This window comes from Copadichromis virginalis, linkage group LG18 (assembly GCF_057382275.1).
Source record: "Copadichromis virginalis isolate Kocher_CV1m ecotype Utaka linkage group LG18, C_Virginalis_male_GT1.1, whole genome shotgun sequence".
Classification (NCBI taxonomy): Eukaryota; Metazoa; Chordata; class Actinopteri; order Cichliformes; family Cichlidae; genus Copadichromis; species Copadichromis virginalis.
The window spans coordinates 20,976,458-20,999,035 of NC_140635.1; the positions used below are offsets into that span (position 1 = coordinate 20,976,458).

The following is a 22,578-nucleotide window of genomic DNA, read 5'->3' on the forward strand; positions in this document are numbered from 1 at the left end:
TAGGAGGCAAAGGTGGTCATCCGACAATTCAGAAGTTGGTAGTTCAGTCCCTGGCTGCTCCAGTCTGCATGCCAAATATTCCATTATAAGTACCTTGCATCCATTGGAGTGCAATGTTGCAAAGCTTAGAATAAAAACTGCTCGAATGGGCGGGTGTGAATGAGGCATATTGTATAAAGTGCTCAAGTAGCGTTGAAATACACTAAACCAGTCCATTTACCATAACCACCACCTTAGGCCACACATTGGATTTATTCTTTTTTTCTTGGAGTTGTTTGAGCCCATCCTTTCTTTCAGTTAGCTGTTTGTAATAGTTTGCCAAGCTCTGCAAACAAGCGTTTTAACGGCACATTAAAGAGGTTTGGGCATTCCTTGCTGCCCAGACCTCTACATTGGAGAGACCAAACAGCCACTTCACAAGCGCATGGCACAACACAGAAGAGCCACCTCCACAGGACAAGACTCAGCAGTCCATCTGCATCTTAAGGACAAAGGACACTCTTTCGAGGATGCCAATGTTCACATTGTTCACAGGACAGATGGTTTGAAAGAGGAGTGAAAGAAACCATCTATGTCCACTGTCAGCGACCATCTTTGAACAGAGGCGGTGGTTTACGACACCAACTGTCTATAATCCATAATCCAGTTTTGAGTTCCCTCCCCAGACGCCTTAACGCCCACTCACATCCTGGGCCATCTGACCTCAGGAATTCGCATGATAAGGTGAGGCCAGGTTTCACAATGAGCTCACCCGAAACCCTGGCTGATTGGGACCCACACCCAGTTTCACACCTTGGCTCAGGCGATTAGAGGATCATCAGGGGGTCCTTTTGTCCCTCTGTGGGGGGATACTCCCACTAGGTTTAAATCTGGGACTCCCCACCATTTGACCTTAGAACTGAAGAAGCTTCTCGGATGAGAGGTGAAACGTCTTCAAGTAACTTAAAGAAGTCCAGACGCTTTTCTTTGCAAGCTCCTTTGACTATGATGATCTGGATGACTGAGAACCTTCACAGACATATTTTAACGGCACACTTTGCACATACAGGTTTATTCAGATATTAATGTTAGTAATGCAAATTACAAAGTGATTTCATTTTTCTTTTAACTTGTTAACCTGCAATTGATTAAAAACAACACATATTATGAGATGTCAATTTTTGTATGAATTTTTTAAATCACATTTGTGGTTTGGTTATTTGCTACAAAGTGTTTTTTTCTGCTTTATTGCAGCATTTTATTGGGTAGGCATTTATAAAGTGGCACCATGATGAAATTACTAGTTTGTACTTCTGGTTTCATACTTCTGCATGCATTCTGACAAATGCATATATGGTGTAAAGATGTAACTAAATGGTGAAGCAAATACTACACAACTGCTGCATTTCAATTTTTTTTTCAGTTCTTTTTCTTTTACAGGATCTTATAAAACTCTTCTCTGCTCAGTCATTCAGTGTTCAAGCTACGGTTAGATGGTGTTTACTACTGTAATTCTTGAAACTGAGAACTTTTATTTGATTATTAATCGAGTCAAAGAAGAGTTTCTTAAGCTCATTGGAATAACCTACCTAGACTTATTTGAATTTTTCTTTATTCAATTCACTTATGTTCCAAAGGAGAATAATTTTACTTTAACCAAAATTAGTTTAACAAGAGACAGAGCCTACACTTGTCTACAGTATATCTAAATAGGATAATCTTGTCTGCAAACTCATGAGTTATGAAGACTATAGAATTCCACGCATTTCATGCTCCATAAAAAATGTTCTACTTATCCCAGGACAACACTAGAGTCAGCTGCCAAAGGCTCTTAATGAGGCCACAGGTGCAAACTGTAACTGTGTTGATTAGCTGGTGACAAATTGCAGACAGCATCAGAAGCTGTGATTTAGTTGTTCTGCATCGCTGTGAAGTGCTTTCCATCTGCACTGTGTCACCACTATGGGAGGTGATAGAAGTGGGAGATGTAGAGCATGTCAAACTGTGGCAGTCACATTACTCCTGTGCTCTTTAGCCCTTTGTTTAAACTTGCAAGTGCTGGGCAAAAAAGTTAAACATGAGGGATCTAGTGAGACTGCAGTGAAAGATGGAAGAAAGGGAAGCATTCTCTTTAATGGAAAAAGGCTTAAATCCCAGTCAGGACCTGCTTCTTCTGCAGCTGCCACAGGACATGCGTTGCTGCAAGTTGACTTGCATCAGTCAAGCATCACAGGTAACACTTGGCTGTTTCTGCTAATTTGATATGCTCGGTACACTTGAGGCAAAGGTTGTTGCAGTTAACTTTGTGTTGGGATATCTTTCTTCCTAAAGCAGAGAGTAGATCAAAGCTGAAGAATGACACTGCTAATGAAGCAGCATGGAGGCAATTAAACTCTTCACTACACTGTAGTGATAACAAGATGAAGCTGAAGGCCATGGGGCCTGGTGCTGCTGATCTACAACTGCACATAGGTAGAAAAAATATTATAAGTATGCAAAACGGTTTTTAAAAACTGTCATTGAATACTGGCATGTTTTCTCCTTCTCTCAGAAAATGCACAACCCTTACCACTGAAGCATGTGCCTGAAAGCTGTGGTTTCTCAATGCAGCAGAACGCACTGGGACTAGTTTTAAATGTCCCATATAATGCCTGCAGTGTGCTAACAGAGGTATGCTGCTTTTTTTTTTTTTCTTTTAAAAGGACCTGGACTTGATGGAATGTGGTTTTCATATCTGCACTAATTGATGAATTCTATATTTTCTTTTGGTAGTTTTGAAAAAGATCTCTTCAAACTTAGAGTTGGTATAACTGCTTGATGCTAAATTTGCCAAAAAAACAAACCCAGGCCAAAACATGTTTGGTTTCTTTGTTTCAGAATGGAAGATATGTGTTGCCAATGAATTGGCGGGGGATGGCAGTTGAATTCATCTGCCCAGTTCAACAGTCCAGGAAATTTCCTTTCTCTCTCAGGCCATGGCACTTCCATCGCTCAAGACGACAAGCAAAACAGCCCTATTATCCTAATCTATATAATTCCTACTGGTATAACTATTACATGCATATGATGGCACCAGGTGCTAAAACTAACCCAACTACCACTCGCCCTCACACAAAGCCACCTGGATATTCATACCCTCTGTACTACCCATATAACTTTTATTACCCCTACTACTACTCCTCCTTTCTCCCAGTGAAGACCACTGTGCCACCAGCTACAACCACTGTGGCACCACCTACGGCTGTTAGACCTAGTGGCAACAAAATTCCTTCCAAGAGCCCTGCCTATTACCCTGCACATTTTCCTAATATGCACTACCTTCCACCAGTCCAACAGTTGCAAATGATCCCTGACAAAACTCAGGTTTACTACTACAACCCGGAGACTGAATATTTCTTTGGAAAGCCTTCATACCAACAAAAACCAAATTTGCCAAAGCAACCTACTTGGTCTCAATTTACCCCAGTTGCTATGCCAAGTTACCCAGCTTCCCCTGTGAAACTGAGTTACCCAAGCCCTGTCAGCCCAGAAACCTCTGCAGCCCCTATAGCACCATATGTTCCATTTGACAAGCTCCCCTTTGAGCCATATGTTGTATACAAGGCTAAGAAACTCCCCGATGACCAGAAGTACATGGCCAAAGCAGGTTTTAAATCTAGATTCCAAACACATTCAGGCTTCCCTTTGCAAATTGCTTCCAGGTTTCCTCAGTACAGAGGTCAAGGAGGTCCCTGACTGAATTAAGCAGAGCTGTAAGTGCTAAGGGTTTCTTGTTGGTGTGAATTTGGTAATGGTTGAATTGTTCTAAGAAAATCTTGTGTTCTCGCGGAGCATGATGATGATGATGAAAATTAAAGATTTTTCTACTGTGAACTTGTTCTCATGTGTTTGGGGTGTGGTTTTTTGTTTTTTTTTTTTTTTATTGTTTTTTTTTTTTTCTTCCCCCCCCCCCCCCACTACAAAAGACTGGTCATTTAATGATGGTGAAATGCACAGTCCTAAGCATGTTGGTTGTCATGGTACACCCCTTTCTAAAACGCCAAACTGAATTATTGTTCAAACGTTTGACCTATTCATAGCAAGCCCCGTCAATACTTGTTAGAGCTTATACTAAGACAATGAATCAAAGTCACTAGAGGGCTACCTTTAGTTCTTGTTTATGGAACACATTTTTTTTTTTTTTCTTGTCTTTGCAAAAAAAAAGTTGGTGCATAAATCCCATTCACCCACTGCACATACAGACCCTATTCTGTCTGCTCCTATATATTTTTACAGTGCTCTTCCCCCTTGGGCACTCCGTGACTGTGTGTACGCACTTCGCTGAAATTCAACCACACGTGACAACTGAACGACGTGTAATGCTGGACTCTGAATCCAGACATGCTCATTGTCGTTCAGCCACTTCATTTTCTAAACGCTACTTGGAGGGTCCAGAGCTCCAGAACAAGAAATCAAGTAGATCATTCATGCAACACTGCGTGTGTCTTGCTGCAGCTGGTTAAATTATTCAATCATTTAAAGAAGTGGTTTCATCTCTTTAGCCAAGGTGAGCGTTTTGTAGTACACAGGATTTTGCTTTATCTTTTTACTAGTGACAAAGAATTTGGATGTTTGTATCAGGCTATAGCTTTATTTTGTGGCTTTGTTTAAATGAACTTAATGAAAGGATTAAAATCAGACTGAAATTCTACATTTTTTAAATCTCATTTTGTTATATAATCTATTTTTTTCTATCCATGCTACCACAGGAAACATTAAGATACCGTGCATTAAATAGACTGGAACAGCCGTCGTTTAAACAACTAATTTTGGTCAAAGATCTGTATTCCTCTCCTGTTTATGTCTGGCTAGATTCCCGACCAGATCTCTCAGCTCCTCCTCCATCTCTAAAATTTGCTCCGCCTACTCTACTTTGTATCTTTATGGAGGACTATGATGTGGACATGGATGAGGAAGAGGAGGGAGACGTATTCACTAGAAAGGCCACAACGTGCCACTGGTGGGAAGATGCACAGCATCAGGGAGGAAGACTAGGATGCATGGTAAACAGTCACAGCTGGGCAGAGGAGCTTAAGGATATCTTTGCACCACAGGCAGATCACTGTTACAGTGTAGCAAGAACCAGGCTGTCCAGCATCTCTGTGAGTGATTCACTGTGTCTGTTGTTTGATCCACACATGGAAATAAATGAGGACACTTATTCTGATGGCTACGTCTCTTGTAGCTGTTGAAGAGACTTCTCCAAATAAAAAGGAATGGGCTATAGGGAAAAAATTAAATTTGGGTAAAAGACAAGTGCAACAACAGGCTGTGTTTATTGCCATATTTGCAATATGCAGTTCTGTAACTGTTTTTATATGCATGCAGCATTCATATATATATATATATATATATATATATATATATATATATATATATATATATGCTGCATATATATATATATATATATATATATATATATATATATATATATGCAGCATATATATATATATATATATATATATATATATATATATATATATATATGCAGCATATATATATATATATATATATATATATATATATATATATATATGCAGCATATATATATATATATATATATATATATATATATATATATATATATATATATATATATATATATATATATATATGCAGCATATATATATATATATATATATATATATATATATATATATATATATATATATATATATATGCAGCATATATATATATATATATATATATATATATATATATATATATATATATATATATATATATATATATATATATATGCAGCATATATATATATATATATATATATATATATATATGCAGCATATTTTCCATAAGCAAAAATTCCTGGCATGGAGAGACTGAGAATATTTGGCTTGATGTTGATGAAAGAAGGAAGATGACTCAGTCTTTAGTCATTTAATCAGTGAACAACTGCACTGTGGGAACTAACTGCAAGCCTGTGTGTGTGTGCAACACTGGTTGTTTATGCACATGTGGACAAATGCGTCATGTGCTTCCTTATGCCTCTTACGGCTCATTACACTTGTACCTTTGATGTGGGATGAGGCTGTAGGAAATTCCTCCAGAAGACAAAACAAATATAATAAATCTACTACGCTGTGTAAGGCCAATAATCAGATGTTGATCTATTAGAGAACCAGCTATGGCCTCTAAGTATTTTGTTGCATTCTCATCCATTAGGCCTTCTAGCCTAGTCCACCTGCCATTTTTTTTATAGATCCAAAATGTCTGCCTCAATTTATCAGAAACACAGATTTATTATTTGTCCCTCTCCTTCCAGTAAAGGAAAGGTGAAGAGGAGAAGGCAAGAGAGAAAATAGAGGAAGATGGAGGTACAGATAACAGATCAGGAAAGCAGTGGCAGCACTGAGCAGCTTCTTCTTTCCCCTCCCTTGATTTCTCTCTCCTCCTCTGCTTCCGTCGCTGCCCACTCCTTCCTCTCTTGCTCCCACGTCTCCCCACCCTCCCCTATCTGCTGCCTCTCCCCTCCCCGCTCTGTCATCCCTTCCTCCCACCCTCGCTCTCCTGCACGGAGCTGCGGTATAAGAGAGGGTCTCCTGGGTCTAGTTTCACTGCAGTGTAGAGGAGGGCAGGACGGCTGTTTTAGTACGATGCGCTGAAGGATGGTGCACCAAGAGAAACGCATTTACCAGGTGTGTGGATTTGTATTTGCTTGCATTTAGTGTGTGATTCTGATGGGTCTGTCGCATTTAACAAGCTATTTAAAGGTATACATGATAGGTATCCATCATGGGTGTGATGCTGTAGATAAATCAGCCGTATGGGATGAGTGGAAAAGGGAGTGGGCGTGTTCGTATGTGGTTGTGCTCGAATATATCTGTGTAATATGTATGCTCCTGCATTTGTTCAGTCAGATTTGACACAATTTTCCATCTCAGATCATTGATATCTATATCATTGTATGTTATACTATCTTTTGTTTGAATAGGAACTAAAATCTTTCTACATTTGCATTCATCATACCATGTACATTCTTTATAAGGGGTACAATTTTGGGCTTGTGGGGGTGCATGTGCTCGTGTAGTCATTTTGTTAGTAAGGAGGGCATCTGTATGTCTGAAGTGGGTGAGCAGGGGCCAGCGTTGGTTTGGAGAATGATGGCGATGAACTCATTTATGCTTTTACGTCACATCCTCATCTAAGGATGCGTCACAAAAAAAGAGGGTGTAGTGGTGTGTGTATGTGTATGTATCAGTTTTGCAGCTATTTTGAGTACAAATGCTGAAACATAAGAGAAACGTGCCTAATTTTAGAAGTGTTATTCAATATATGTGTGGTTCCAAAGAGCACACACAAACTCAGGCAGCTTTAGCAGATGTTTTTGGCTCAAATCCATCATATATAAATACTTTCCCTTTGATGCCAGAATAGAAAATCATGTTGTGAGGATCCAAGGGGAAAAAATGAAATCGGTTCAAAGGGGGAGCTACAGACTGAAAGCTGAGATGAAGTGAAATAAAAGGAAACGAGATAGAAGGCTCGGGTGTGGAAGCTCAAAAGGTTAAAGGGGAAAAGAATGAGAAATACAGATGAGGGAAAGGGGGCAGAACATAAAGATCCAATGTCATTAAAGTGAAACAAAAAGTATGAAAAATGGGACGTCGGTCAAAAGAAACTAGTCACATAGGAAGAGGAAGCTGTAAAACACCAGCCCACAGTGACACGGCATTTTGAATCAGCAGCACTAAAAGAATGCAATGGAATTTTTTTAACCAGTTTAAATAGTACCTGCTGTTTTGATGATGAAATGTGATGCATAAATTAGTGAAAGAAGCCATTTATGGATGATTCACCGTCACTACAATCCTATGATTGTAATGAACAAAGATCTTTAATAAAAATGCATTCAGATGCACTGACATAACTGGATAGATACACCTATTTCTTGTTTCATTCTTCAGTCTTTTCTGGGCCTGGCCTGTGGGGGAAAAAAATTATGTGCACTGTCTCTCAGAATTGAAACAGTACGTTTCTCTGAAGTGTTAATGAGGACTGCATCTGCCAGATTCATTCGTTTAATTGTTTTCTATACATCTATTTCAATACTACTGTTTACACGCATCAGATGAGAAATCCTGGACAGGCTGTCAGCTGGTAGTAGTAGCAGATAATGAATGTTTTAATACTCATATTCATACATGGAATCAAAAGTAGACGGTAGATGTGAATTCATCACATTTTCCCTCTTAATCGGGTGTAACCGGATTTATAGTTGATTAGAAGAAATGAGAGTGTCCTCTCATTTTGGTATTACCTGAATTTATGCATTTGTTTATGAATTTCATCAGTCTTCCTTGTCAATAAGCGACCCACTTGGCAAATCAAGCAGAGAGAGACGGCAGCACAGGAGCCTCGTCTGTGTTAATATTCTTTGTGCTTCCACGTTTCTCTGTTTGTGGCAGGCCCAGAGGAATGAGAGAGAGTCCATCAGGCAGAAACTTGCCCTTGGCAGTTTCTATGACGATGAGCCAGTCATCTACACCAGCTGCAGCAAGAACGGCCCTTCGTCTCGGTGCGTTTGACTGAGTGTATGTGTGAGCAAGCAGAAGAGAATGGTTCATTTTGAATAGTAACAGTAATAATGTGATAGATTGTTGGCTTTATATGTCATTCTGACTGCATTTGAACATCTTCCGAGCGCAGTGATGTACAATAAAATAAAAATAAAAAATAAAAAAATCACTGAAATTTGGTGAACTGAATTTCATCAAACTCATTTGGTTTCCTGAAGCTCTCAGTTCTCACAAAGCCTTTTCATATTAAAGTCTAGCTCTCATGAAAATATTTTTTTTATGTATGTATTTATTTATTTTGTTGGCCGCGTCTCTGAGATGCCAACTGTATCATGGAAGCACCTTAAGTTAACCCTTTATTTACAATAGGCCTTGTGGAGGGCCCATTTTACAAGCTCTTTCAAATGACCTTGACTCGGTTACCATTTCTGCTAGAGACAAAATTCAAATGGTTTCAGAAAGAAGAGAAGAAGAGCTTTTGGGGGGATATTTAGTGTATCATTGTAGCAAAAAGCATTCACAAAATACTGCAGTGTAAAGAAGGACATAAAATTCAGCTCCGCCTAGGTTTTATTACCTGCATTTTACATTACTGTAAGTCCTCAGCCATTTTTGGGAGAGGAAATTCAAATGATTCACAGTAATGAGAGTTATCTGGTGATTTTACAGAGAAAATGTACAAAATAACTCCACTTAACCTGTATTATACTTGGGTGCTAAAGGGTTAAGACCTTTACAGCCAGGAGAGGGGATTAATCATCAGATTACGTCATTTGTTGACTAACAACTGTTAGCTGAAAACTACAACAAACAAATTAGGGAGGTGGAATAGTTTTCCTTGGTAGAAATTTATCTAGAAGCAGTGACGTTCTGGAGTTGTGTGTACGTTTAATTATCATGGCTGGTTTCATACGGACTATGCAACAACAGAGGATGAGAGTGAGTCATTTAAGTCACAGACATGCAAAGTGAAAGTGAAAGCTTTCCCGGAGTGCCACAGTTATGTTTACAGTCAGTCTAAAGGGACTGACATTGGGCTATCTAGAGAGTATGGAAAGAATGGGAACGTAGAGCATGGCACTGTGGTTAATCTCTGTTGCATGATGAGCTGCCCACACAGAAACTAAGCGATGCCCCAGCTTCATGGTGGGACACAGTTCAGACATGATGTTCTCAAATCAGACAGCTCTCTTCGAACTCTGTGCCACCAACCTGCCCGTTAAATCATTAAATAATAAAAATAAAAGGACAGTGTAATATTTTTTTAAATATCCGAAATATCCAAATATTTTATTTTTTAAACATTAGTATTCAATGTTTTTTTTTTAAATTTGTCAGACTTGTTGTTTATTTTTGCAATGCAAATAAAATAAGTTGATCAGTAATTTTTTTACTTACTTAGAGAATATTTTATATCTTCTTATAAAATATCATTGTAAATAGTACTATATTTGATAGAAATCAAATAACATACTAGTTTCCATGGAAATGACATTTCACGTCTGCAGTTTTGGATAGAAAAACATGTAATGCAACTGGAACGACTTGCATTATGACAGACTCCCCGTGGTTAACCAAAGCCGCAGCACTTACATCAGTACTCTTTCTCTCCGTGACACCAGTTGACCTCCAGTAGCTTTTTGGCTCCCAACTTTTTTTTTTCCTTTTTCCCACAATACCCTTTAGTTTATGTCACACAGTGGGGCTGTCCTTCGTTACTGTAGATGTTTGAGAAAGTAGTTTCGTCAGCTTGCGAAAGAAGAAGTAATGCCTGACACAGTTATCCACAGCTACAATTGGTGGAATTGAGCATGTGACCCCCTCCCCCGTTGGAGGTAAAGGTGTAACGGGGTGTAGTTTAGGGTGGAAATTCCAAAAAGAGTTAGTGAGGTGTTGTTTAAGTAATTGTTTTTGTCTTAGTGTAGGGGAAGGTTACTTTGGGTTGTTAGGTTCTTTCAGTATCATGATCTGGAATTGAATAAATGGTGTTTTGAACCCTTGGAAAGGCTGAGGTTAAGGTTTTTTTTCCTTCACTTCTGTATAAGAGATGTTACCAACCATTTTTAAAGACCTTGTTTATGAAATGGGAAAAAGAGTCTTTGCTCACATTGTTGTAAAGTCGGATGAATTGTTTCATAATGAATACTATCCTAACCTGCTGTGTGACCTAAAGTAACAGAAATCTGAATAAATAAAAGGCTTTATGCTTTACTATGCTGTTTCCATATCTGTGATTAAATCTTTGGATCTAGCTAAACAATTTTTGGGATGTGCCAAAAATTCCAATATGGAGGAACCACTGGAAATATGAATATATGCAGAAATTCAAAGTCAATGGGCAAACATTTTACCTTGATTGCGATTAATTAATTAGGTTTTTTATTGTAAATATGCCGCTAAACTAAATGTTTAAAGCTTGAGCAGTTAGCTAATGTAATATTGTTGTGCTCCAAGTGTTGAAATATACTGGCGGTATTTCTGTTAGTCGCTTCAACCATTTTTCTCTCAGTTTTCTTCTTTTTGTTTGAGGTTGACTCTCCTGTAGCCAAAAATGTCTCCAAATAAGGGACACATTAATTTTATTTGGCCCTATGTTTAACTTTTCCTACATGATGCTTCCATGTGGCAGACTGGACAGGGCAGAGTGTGCTTTAAACGAATTCTGTATTGACAGAAAAATAAAAATAATTTTTAAAAATAACCGACATTCGTAAGATTAAATCAGTTAGAGGTTCTAAATGTTGGTTTTGGTTCATTTTAGGTGAACTGACCAGCCCTAACCAATGTGTACCCAGACTGCATCACTGACATGTGAATCCAACAAATGTCAACAAAAATGAATTAATATCATGTGAATTATTGTTAGCCAATTTCGCATTCAGGTGTTAGCCAGCAAAAACAGTTGATTAGATTAATTATAAGTTAATATGAGAATGAATGTGTGGACCACGCCATTGTAATGAAGCAACATCTTGGGAAGCTTTAACAGCTGGAAAAATCAGGAAATTTTTGTTTTGCTACACTGAGTTACAGACTTCAAAATTCAGATACATTGACAGGCAGGACACCAAAGCGTAACACACAGCAAGATTAAATAGGCCTGTAGACTTAGCTAAGCATCAAATGAAATAACTCAAACATAACCTTTATTGTCTGATTTTCACTTTTTCAAATGCATTTATAAGTTTTGCCCTAAACAAATGAAAACAAAGAAAATAGACAAGAAACTAAACAAATGCAAATGACTTTTTGTGTTGTGGTGTAAAAATCCAGTTGGTCTTCCTCAGAATCACAACTCATAAGCAAACTGTGAAACTTTCTTCTGACGCTGTCTTTTTTTTTTTTTTTTAAGTGACTGTTTTCACTAAGCGGAAGAGAATGGATGAACTGTTTTCACTCTTTGCCTTACCACTTTTCATGCTTATATGCATTTTAAATGGTGTTTGCTTCTTGTGTGCAAACAGCATTGGCCTGTGCTCTCTAATGTGTGATTCTGACTAAAACGGGTGCGATCTGAGCGCCTCTGAATATTGCATTTGTGTTCTCAGGCTGCAGAGTGGGGTGAACCTGCAGGTGTGTTTTGTTAATGACAGCAGCAGCGACAAGGACAGCGATGCTGAAGACAGCAGGACAGAGACCAGCCTAGACACACCGCTGTCACCTGTGGTATGTGTCCGAGTCTCTCTGTGTCACCATATGTGGGTTTTATGTGTGTTTCTGTTCCACTACACTCGTGAGGTGACCGCAGTTGTTGTTGCATCACAGTATCGCTCACTTCCTATACAGAGTAAGCAGAGCTCATCTCTGTCGGACCGGGATACTGGAGAGGAGGATTCAGATCCTTTAGATGACTGCGGTGGGTTTTGGCGAGTGCAGCGAAGGCTGCAAGAGGAGGCCCGGGTGGCGTTGGCTCTGGCTCGACCCATGGCCCGCATGCAGGTGGAGGTAGAGAGGCAAATTCAGCTTCACAGACGTTCACCTGTGGCTGACTTGGTGAGTCAGAGGGGTTTTATGCACAGAGGTCTTAATTCCCTCTTCCATGGAAAATTCAATGTAGGAAATTATTAAGGGCACTAAAATATCAAGGAAAATAAAGTGAAAATGGAATGTAAGTTGGTGTTTCAGTAAATATGACATAATAAGACTACATAGGCACATGAAAAGGTCAACACTCAAGTTTTTATGTGTACGTGAGACGTGGGTGCATGTTACCATGAGAAAGCCCCTGAAACTGGTGAACAGACGTGTTGCAAGTTGCAGTTAGAGGCTGCGTCATGTAAAAATCCAGAGATCCAGTTGATTAATAATCAACAACACTTTTTAAGTCTTTATTTACACTCAAATGTTTGACACATTTTGACGTGCAGTAATTTCCCGTCTGTGTGTGCTTATGCGCGCAGCTTCCCCATTTGCCCCACATCAGTGAGGGTTTAATGAAGAGGAATCTGAGGCAAGGGGACATGAGAGACATGAGTCTTGGACAGCTGCAAGTCATCACGAATGATTTGCATTCACAGATTCAGAGTGAGTAGATGACTCACGCATAAAGACACAAATTAGTTATTAAAAACCAAGCCAAAAGCCTGATCTGTACTTTATCAGATTTTAATATTTTTATTCATGCCATCTATGCTATTATTTCTATCAAATAAAGTATCAAAAGACATTCAGTCCACTTAAGAATTTATACGATATCTTTCGGGATTGTTTTTCTCTTCCTCACTTCCTATTTTTTAACACATTTCTGTCTAACATCATCACAACAAAAGCACACACTTGGCACGATAAAATACAATCATACAAGGGAAACAAACATTCAAAGACTGGATTTGTATCTTCAAACAGGTCTAAATGAGGAGCTGGTACAGCTGCTGCTGATGAGGGATGAGCTGCATGTGGAGCAGGACGCTATGCTAGTGGACATAGAGGACCTCACCAGGTGAACCACAGTTTTTCTCCACCTCAGCTTCTTAGCTGTCAAAGGTATTGGAAGCGCTGTCACTTCACAGTATGTCCTGGACTCACTTTAACATATTTCTTCTTGTTTATTATGGCAGGCATGCACATAGCCATCAGCGGCACCAGCCAGAGAAAGGCATCTCTAAATAAACACCTTGTCTACACATGTGTCTGTATGCACGCCGTCCGATTTCCCACTCTACGGACTGCTACCAGTGTTGCTAATGAAACTTCATCTGTGCTCACTGTATCTGGAGAGTTGAATGCAGCATATAGAGTAGTATTAAGACACATGTGATACGTTGCGCCACATCTTAGAACCTCAAAACACAACATCTACATGTGTAAGATCACCAATTTCAGTATTGACAGATGAGTTTGTGCAGGCGTTCCACTTCCACTCAGCATGATTGTCCCCGTCATATTTCATAAAATTAGGGGAGTCGAGTTGATTCCGTCCCTGATCTTTATTTAGCACTCAATGATTTTGGCACGGCTGGGTTGGAGAGAGCACCACCATGCCTTGTGTCTCTTTTTTTTTTATGAAAAAGGATGATGAGTTGAGATCTTGAGGTCTTTTGTTTGGCTCTAATAATCAACAGGGTTCTTAGAAATGCTCTGTTCACTTGTATATCGTTCACTTCACTAAAAGCACTGTGACATTGCCGTTTATCACTCTCATTCACTATCAAGCATCACATACCTGATCTGGTATAATAGGAAACGATAAGTACTCTGTATTTGTTACATTTAAGCAACTGCTTTCCAGAAAGTTCCTAAAAAAATCTTTAAGACTCAAACCTTAATATAATTAAATAGCTGCTACAGTTTCCACCTCCTTTAAAGACATTTAGAGCTTTACTGGACAGTATTTTGACCTTTATTTGGGCAAATCTGTATTTGTCAAATGTGATGATCTGCTCAGTAGAAGACACAAAAAGTTCATTTTTTTTCAAAGTTTACACAAAGCTGTAAAAAGGAACAGGCATCTCCACACAGATAGTCTCTTAATAGAAATATGCAATTCCATTTTCTTAATTTAATAACGATCAGAGATGGTAAACACAAATGTAAAACATATATTAATAAATCGCAGCCTAAGCGTATATCTATTTTATCTGTTTCAAATGTTTATGTATGTAAATGTTAAAATATACTTTATTAAAAGGATTAACAACATGCCTTGTTGTGTTTTAGTGTTTTAATTCTAAGCTTTTTAAGAATGTCATTTAACACAAAGTCACTTTTTTATTTTCCTTGATTCATGAACACATGTATTCTATAATGATTGTAAAAAAAAAAAAGACCAGAAAAAAATGATTCCGTAATAAATGTTTCAAGTGTGTCGACTTTCATGAGATTTATTTTGCTTTTTTTCTGAATTTACAAGAAGAAAAAAAATCCACACGTTCCAAGGAAAGCATCACGCCTTGACACTGCAACTGAATGACTGCAGGCTACACAAGGAAGGAAGCGAGGGCACCGTCTAGTTTCTATTCACATTCACACTTTCACGTGTGATGTGTTGACACTTAAGTTTTGTAAGGACTTACCGCCAGCAACGGGGGAAAAAGCCGTGGTGACAAAAATAACCTTGGTTAGTGTTACATAGTTACAACCAGTGGGAAAATAATCTATGGCAAAAACTAATGATCACTTAACTGTTTATTATAAGCCTTCATTATACTTTTTTTCTCAAAATTTGGGACATTGCTGTTAAAAAAGCCCAAAAATGGGACAGTAAAATTAAATCAATGCAATATTACAAAACAAAGTATCTCAGGAAGTACACACACACACACACACACACACACACACACACACACACACACACACACACATATATATATATATATATATATATATATATATATATATATATACATATATATACATACATACATACATACATACACACACATATATATATATATATATATATATATATATATATATATATATATATATATATATATATATATATACACACATATATATATATATATTACGTGAAGTACCCTCAATTACGTGAAGTACCCTCAGAAGGTCTGCTCGATGATGTTAATGCAGCACTACGGGCAATACCTACAACCACGATTACCGACACTAACAAGCTGATCTACAATACGGCAGCAGTGATCAGTGAGATGCTTGGCTACAAGTTGAACAGCGACAAGGGGCAGTACCCTCCATGGAGAAGGAGGCTAGAGGGCAAGATCAAAGTAGCACGGAGGGAGGTTAGCCAACTAACGGAGTTGCAGAAAGGTGCGACAAATAAGGTGCATAAGAAATACAGCAAACTGTCCATACCTGAGGCCTTGGAAACTGCCAAGCAAAGACTCACAGCCTTGGCCAGCTGCTTGAGGAGGTACACCAGAGAGATAGAAGGCAGGAGAATAAACCAGCTGTTCTCCACAGAACCAGCAAAGGTGTACTCTCAGTGGCAAGGGAACAATAAGAGAACAGCACCACCAAGGCTGGAGACGGAGCAATACTGGAAGAGCATATGGGAGAAGGATGCAACCCATAACGGCAATGCTCAGTGGCTAGAGGATCTGAGGGCAGACCACAGCGACCTCCCTGAACAGGGTCCAGTAACCATCACAGTGGCAGATATCCAAGAAAGGGTCTCCAGTATGAAGAGTTGGACAGCACCAGGGCCCGACATGGTTCACGCCTACTGGCTGAAGAAGCTGACTGCACTCCACGAGCGTCTGGCAGCACAAATGAACCAGCTGCTAGTTAACGAGAGACACCCGGAATGGCTAACTGAAGGCCGGACGGTCCTGATCCCCAAGGACCCCAAGAAGGGACCGGTCCCCTCCAACTACCGACCAATAACCTGCCTCAGTACTACATGGAAGCTCCTGTCAGGCATCATATCGGCTAAGATGAACAGGCACATGGGTCAATACATGAGCGGGACACAGAAAGGAATTGGCAAGAATACCAGAGGCGCAAAACACCAGCTACTGGTAGACAGAACAATCAGCCGAGACTGCAAGACCAGACTGACCAACCTGTGCACTGCCTGGATTGATTACAAGAAGGCCTATGACTCAATGCCCCACAGCTGGATACTGGAATGCCTAGAATTGTACAAGATCAATGGGACCCTAAGAGCCTTCATCAGGAACTCAATGGGGATGTGGCGTACAACACTAGAGGCCAACTCCAAGCCCATAGCACAAGTCACCATCAAGTGCGGGATCTACCAAGGAGATGCTCTGTCCCCACTGCTGTTCTGCATAGGCCTGAACCCCCTCAGTGAGATCATTAACAAGACTGGCTACGGATACCGACTACGGAACGGAGCAGTTGTCAGCCACCTCCTGTACATGGATGACATCAAGCTGTATGCCAAGAGTGAACAAGACATCGATTCACTAATCCACACTACCAGGCTATACAGCAATGACATTGGAATGTCGTTCGGACTGGAGAAGTGTAGTCGGATGGTAATAAAGAGAGGGAAGGTAGTCAGAACTGAGGGGATTGAACTACCAGAAGGCAACATTGCAGACATAGAGGACAGTTACAAGTACCTGGGGATCCCGCAGGCGAATGGGAACCATGAAGAGGCCGCTAGAAAAGCTGCAACCACCAAGTACCTGCAGAGGGTCAGGCAAGTCCTGAGGAGTCAGCTGAATGGTAAGAACAAGATCCGGGCCATCAACACGTACGCCCTGCCCGTGATCAGGTACCCTGCTGGGGTAATAGGCTGGCCAAAGGAGGAGATAGAAGCCACTGACATAAAGACAAGAAAGCTCCTTACCATGCATGGAGGGTTTCACCCCAAGTCCAGCACCCTGAGGCTGTACGCTAAGCGGAAGGAAGGGGGCCGGGGACTGGTGAGTGTCAGCACCACAGTCCAGGATGAGACAACGAACATCCAAGAATACATTGGGAAGATGGCCCCAACTGACCGAGTGCTCAGTGAATACCTCAGGCAGCAGAAACCCAAGAAAGAGGAGGGAGACGAGGAACCATCATGGAAGGACAGGCCCCTGCACGGTATGTACCACCGGCAGATAGAGGAGGTGGCTGATATCCAGAAATCCTACCAGTGGCTGGACAAAGCTGGACTGAAAGACAGCACAGAGGCACTAATCATGGCAGCACAAGAACAAGCTCTGAGCACAAGATCCATAGAGGCTGGGGTCTATCACACCAGGCAAGACCCCCTGTGTAAATATGCCCCAGAGACAATCCAGCACATAACAGCAGGGTGCAAGATGCTAGCAGGCAAGGCATACATGGAACGCCATAACCAAGTGGCCGGCATAGTGTACAGGAACATCTGTGCCGAGTATAACCTGGAAGTCCCGAGGTCAAAATGGGAGATGCCCCCAAGGGTGGTGGAGAATGACCGAGCTAAGATCCTGTGGGACTTCCAGATACAGACGGACAAAATGGTGGTGGCTAACCAACCGGACATAGTGGTGGTAGACAAACAGAAGAAGACGGCCGTAGTGATCGATGTAGCGGTTCCGAATGACAGCAATATCAGGAAGAAGGAACACGAGAAGCTGGAGAAATACCAAGGGCTCAGAGAAGAGCTCGAGAGGATGTGGAGGGTGAAGGTAACGGTGGTCCCCGTGGTAATCGGAGCACTAGGTGTGGTGACTCCCAAGCTAGGCGAGTGGCTCCAGCAGATCCCGGGAATAACATCGGAGATCTCTGTCCAGAAGAGCGCAGTCCTGGGAACAGCTAAGATACTGCGCAGGACCCTCAAGCTCCCAGGCCTCTGGTAGAGGACCCGAGCTTGAAGGATAAACCGCCCGCAGGGGCGTGCTGGGTGTTATATATATATATATATATATATATATATATATATATATATATATATATATATATATATATATATATATATATATATATATATATATCCTGCTGGCTTGAAATACCAGCATGATTATTAATAAAGACTGAATAAAATGTGACCATTTAGAGTGGTTTTGGTTTTGTTTTTTTTCAGTTTTTTGTCACATAAAAAAATGTTTCAGCCTTTTTCTTTTATTATTTTTCATCCTTAAAAGGCTATATAAGTTTAGTTGTGATTAATGATATCTTAGATGCGATCAATATTTTGAGAAATATTAGACGTAACTGTGCACAATCAAAGTTTAAAAGAGCATATGTGATGAACTTTCAATATGTTTTCTTTGGTAATCGAACAATGAACAGACATTAGTTTCAGCAAACCACGGTTATATGGTGAGAAAGGAAACTACACAATTTTGAGCCCACACTTTCAACTTACAGTGGATCTGCTCCATTGACTGATGCAGGGATTTCCCTGCATCAGTCTGAATATAAAACACTGCTCAGCCAGACACAGTCAAAGAACACAGCTTACCACTCTGAACCAAGATGCCCCTCATCAAGCTCTGTGAGTATAACGTATCATGATTGAAGAGTCTAATCTTCCAAGAGATATTTTACAGTTATCTAATTTTTCTCTTTTTTTTCTAGACTTCACTCCTGCACTGCTGCTCCTAGTGCTCACTTGTCCTTTATGGCAGATCAGCCAATCTGTGCCACTGATGGGAATGCAAGACTCCTGTGTATTATACGCAAGAACACTGCTCCAGAACATCACGGATGTACTCAACCAGGTAGGCCTACAACGAATGCAAATCCACAGGGTTTTTTTCTTACAGTTTACATTTTATTAAATATTACTTGTCCTCAAACAGAAAACCCTGTTTAGTGGAATTGACTGCACGAAGCAGAACATGGAGCTGTACAAAAAAACCAGCACACCATCAGCGTGTGCACCACAGGTACCCACTTTAAATACCAGATTGCTTCCATTTTGTTTCAGGATACATTGTGAAATGGAAACAAGACATAACAAACATTTGATAAGTCTTTTTTAGCTGTGCCTCTGATTACTTAACTGTGTTTCCCCCACAGGGATCAGCATGCTCAGAAATCACTACATCAGGATTTGATCAGGTAGGTTTTTGTGCCACTTCATCATTTTTTTCTTTACTTTATATTCTTGATGAACATGTTAAGGTCTAGACATGGAAGCCAAATAATTCCAAGAAAATCTAAAATGATGTTTGACATTTATTGTGGTTGTGCTTGCTGTGTTTAGAGCTCATGTTTGAAAAACATTCGGGAGGATCTGAGGTACTATGACGAATTTCTCGCAGCGCAGCCTGTTGGTACTCTTCTGTTCAGTCTCAGGGAACTCATGAAGGTATGTGATTGTACACAATTATTATCATTTTTACTGTGATTTTACATAATTCTCAATAAATAAATGCAGACTCTTTCATAAAATTACTCTCTGAATGTTGTTTTATCGTACTGTGATTTGCCAGGGTACTAAAATAAATTTTAAAATCTTAACAAAGGAGAAATCACAAACTACCAACATTTACATTATTTATATCATATAAGAATTTTTTTGCTCTCAACAGAACTGCTTCGGAATATTTCCGGCATCAGATTCGACCTTAAGGGAGGTAAGAGATCTATTTATTTTTAAATCAAGCTTGATTTCACACTTCTTCGGGTCTTTCTCATTAATATTTTGAAAAAGAAATTTTAGGCTTGTTAGGGAAACAAAATTTAATTACATAAATGTTTCAAATCATTTATAATGTTTCTGTGTTTCTTTAAGGCTGCTGCAAACATCGGAACCTCCTTCGACCAAAGACTTCACCTCTGCAAAGTGCTGAAGGGCTTCCAGGTCCGTGCCATCACAATAAACCGAGTGATTGCGTACATGACCTCTGATGAATACACTAAATGAATCGTCACTGAGCTCCAGAACAATACTCAAGAGGCTCCAGAAAGAAATTACAGAAACTACGGTGACAGTCAGTTAATGTTGCTGTGACAGAAAACACTTCAATATACTTTAAAGTTTCATAAATTACTTAACTCATATCTTAAAATTGACGACTTATATTTAACTGTGTTTACTGACTTGAAAATGATATTTATTTATTTATTTTATTCTGGACTATTTATTTTCAAATGTTGAACATGTTGTTATTTATTTGATTCTAAGAATCATTGAATAAATATTTTTTCCTGCATACTACCTGCTGGTTTACACTTTTTTTGTTCACTGATTAATTAATTTATTTTTTTCACTTTAAATATGTTACAACAAGATAACTGCTTTAACTCTTTATAAGAATCTAAAGACATGGTTAGTTTACGGTCAAGCTTGAAAACAATAAAAAGCATTTGTGGACTATAAGAAAAAAATATTCCTTAATACATTTTAAACAACAAAAAAATGTAGATTGCACATTGATGGATTTTGTTTTGTTTCTTTGTTTTTGCCACAGAGCAATCACAATGCTCTATGTTTCCTATAAACATGTAGCAAACTAAACCCACCATGAAGAACATTTACAAAGAGACCACAGTATAGTGTTTGTTCACGCTTCATTTGGAAATCCCCAAGTTAAGATAATGACAGTCAGGTGACTATTATTGTCATGATAAAATAGTGATAATAAAATGCCAATAAAACGTGGTCTGATATCAAGAAGGAAAGTCAATCAGTATCTGTCCAAGGGGTTAAATTAAACTTAAAAACTGGATTATGACACTTCATTATGGTGCCATTACAGTCAATGTAATAAGAAATGCATCAAATAGTTAATCTGTTAAGACCAAGATTTACAGAAAGAATCATTATTGTAATTGTTATTTAGTATTATTGAATAACCATGAACTAAAACATGTTCTGATTTTAACACTATATCCACAAGCAGGTAATTAAATAATAATAAATAAATCCAATCTTCCATATCTGTGAGACGCACATGTGTGTGAACTTCAGTGATTAGCCATTAATTTAAAGGTGAAATTAGAGTCAGGTGCTTTCAGTCAGCAGGGTGCGAGTCAGCTATGAGTCAGCAGCCTGTGTTTACTAAAAAAACATTCAGAAAAAAAATCTAATCTTCCCAACATGTGTTTGTGGAAGTGTTTTACGATAAAAACAAACAAGATTTCAGAGTTGTTGATAAGTATGGACACAACCAATCCACAATCGGACAGATTTCCTACTGCAAATGGAGGAAAGCACCTATTCCGGGGTTGGGAGGTCACAGTGGGTAACCTTTAAGCAGCTAAAACCCCCTCACACATTCATCTTCATGAACACAGTGTTACCTGTGGAGAAAGAAGAACACTGCATTTCAGAAGAGGAAACGTCACTCATCTGTGAAGCTATATAGTAGTGACATCATGCTTTGGGCTCGTTTTTGTAGCTGTACTTTGATGAATAAATTTTAAATTATAGCAATAAAAAAGAAGGTGCGGGTCATGCAGCAAGACTGCAACCAAGTCTTCAGCTTGATCCAACTGAAATGTGGAATGAGCTGAAGTCAGCAGTTAACATGAAGAAATCAACAAGTGTCCTGAAAATGCATTGTATGGATTGAAATTGGTTAGAAGTACTCCAAGACAGTGTGCAGGACTGATCAAGAGCTGACTGACCAGGAAGTGTAAGGCTGCACTTACTGCTCCACAAGGCTGTACACCAGACACTTCACATGTTGCCACTTAAATATATGTAATGTTCAATCTGTTTTTGTCTCTTTTATTTAATTTTGTTCCCTTTTTTTACTTTTAGGACTTTATTTTTTATGTTTTGTGTCATATTTATACAGAAAAGTCCACACAAAATTATTAACAATGAAATACCGAGATAAGCTTGTTTTATTTCTCATTATAATTGCAGGTTTTAGTCATATCCAGGCTGTGACGACATTCAGGATACAGCACTTCCATGTAACACGATATATACTGGGTGTTTCCTAAATGATGTCATAGATTATGCAGGGTTCTGGGTGTGTGCAGTAGCGCATTGATTTCTCACAATATCAACTACTGTATTCGTTATTTACAAAGGAAAAAAAATCCGAACATGCCACACTTTCAGTTTCGATATTGAATTTAGTGTAGGTTGCTTAGACATGCTTGTGCAACAGACAAACAGGATACTCTAAAAAACCATCGTCATCGTACTTGTGAGCGTGTAAAACGCTGTTGATGTTTTCTTGACTCGAACACAAACTTAATTGAT

The 22,578-nt window shown here is 39.2% G+C and overlaps 3 protein-coding genes across 5 annotated transcripts; all 3 read left to right on the forward strand.

The window, feature by feature from the left end:
- The first annotated feature begins 1,941 nt into the window (after nucleotides 1–1,941).
- Nucleotides 1,942–3,714, forward strand: LOC146687753 (uncharacterized). The gene is made up of 4 exons (XM_085440301.1): nucleotides 1,942–2,212; nucleotides 2,311–2,451; nucleotides 2,531–2,649; nucleotides 2,857–3,714. Exons 1-4 carry the CDS (start codon nucleotides 1,942–1,944, stop codon nucleotides 3,712–3,714), a joined length of 1,389 nt encoding a protein of 462 aa, XP_085296427.1.
- Nucleotides 3,715–4,886: 1,172 nt separating this feature from the next.
- On the forward strand, nucleotides 4,887–14,863 carry LOC146687754 (schwannomin-interacting protein 1). Of its 3 annotated transcripts, none has more exons than XM_085438968.1 (7): nucleotides 4,887–5,120; nucleotides 8,445–8,554; nucleotides 12,104–12,221; nucleotides 12,342–12,548; nucleotides 12,956–13,079; nucleotides 13,401–13,494; nucleotides 13,613–14,863. In XM_085438968.1, the coding sequence occupies exons 1-7, from the start codon at nucleotides 4,902–4,904 to the stop codon at nucleotides 13,662–13,664; spliced, it is 924 nt and encodes a 307-aa protein (XP_085295094.1). In that variant the 5' UTR covers nucleotides 4,887–4,901; the 3' UTR covers nucleotides 13,665–14,863. The 3 variants fall into 3 exon arrangements, with proteins under 3 accessions (XP_085295094.1, XP_085295093.1, XP_085295092.1); XM_085438967.1 differs by lacking the exon at nucleotides 4,887–5,120 and adding an exon at nucleotides 6,526–6,674 and having other exon boundaries at nucleotides 13,401–13,538; nucleotides 13,613–13,675; XM_085438966.1 differs by lacking the exon at nucleotides 4,887–5,120 and adding an exon at nucleotides 6,528–6,674.
- A 3,649-nt stretch (nucleotides 14,864–18,512) lies between these two features.
- On the forward strand, nucleotides 18,513–20,571 carry LOC146687755 (interleukin-12 subunit alpha). Its single transcript, XM_085439017.1, has 6 exons — nucleotides 18,513–19,132; nucleotides 19,214–19,300; nucleotides 19,434–19,475; nucleotides 19,621–19,725; nucleotides 19,949–19,993; nucleotides 20,152–20,571. The coding sequence occupies exons 1-6, from the start codon at nucleotides 18,923–18,925 to the stop codon at nucleotides 20,281–20,283; spliced, it is 621 nt and encodes a 206-aa protein (XP_085295143.1). The 5' UTR covers nucleotides 18,513–18,922; the 3' UTR covers nucleotides 20,284–20,571.
- The last annotated feature ends 2,007 nt before the right edge of the window (nucleotides 20,572–22,578 follow it).

Excerpts from the sequence above, each read along its gene's own strand:
- LOC146687753 (XM_085440301.1), top strand. The coding sequence starts at position 1,942 with ATGGGAGGTGATAGAAGTGGGAGATGTAGAGCATGTCAAACTGTGGCA. Across the intron at positions 2,213-2,310 it reads GCATCAGTCAAGCATCACAG|CAGAGAGTAGATCAAAGCTG; the intron begins GTAACACTTGGC and ends TTCTTCCTAAAG. Across the intron at positions 2,452-2,530 it reads TGATCTACAACTGCACATAG|AAAATGCACAACCCTTACCA; the intron begins GTAGAAAAAATA and ends TCCTTCTCTCAG.
- LOC146687754 (XM_085438968.1), top strand. The coding sequence starts at position 4,902 with ATGGAGGACTATGATGTGGACATGGATGAGGAAGAGGAGGGAGACGTA. Across the intron at positions 5,121-8,444 it reads CCAGGCTGTCCAGCATCTCT|GCCCAGAGGAATGAGAGAGA; the intron begins GTGAGTGATTCA and ends TGTTTGTGGCAG. Across the intron at positions 13,080-13,400 it reads TTTGCATTCACAGATTCAGA|GTCTAAATGAGGAGCTGGTA; the intron begins GTGAGTAGATGA and ends ATCTTCAAACAG.
- LOC146687755 (XM_085439017.1), top strand. The coding sequence starts at position 18,923 with ATGATTGAAGAGTCTAATCTTCCAAGAGATATTTTACAGTTATCTAAT. Across the intron at positions 19,133-19,213 it reads TCACGGATGTACTCAACCAG|AAAACCCTGTTTAGTGGAAT; the intron begins GTAGGCCTACAA and ends GTCCTCAAACAG. Across the intron at positions 19,301-19,433 it reads CATCAGCGTGTGCACCACAG|GGATCAGCATGCTCAGAAAT; the intron begins GTACCCACTTTA and ends TTTCCCCCACAG.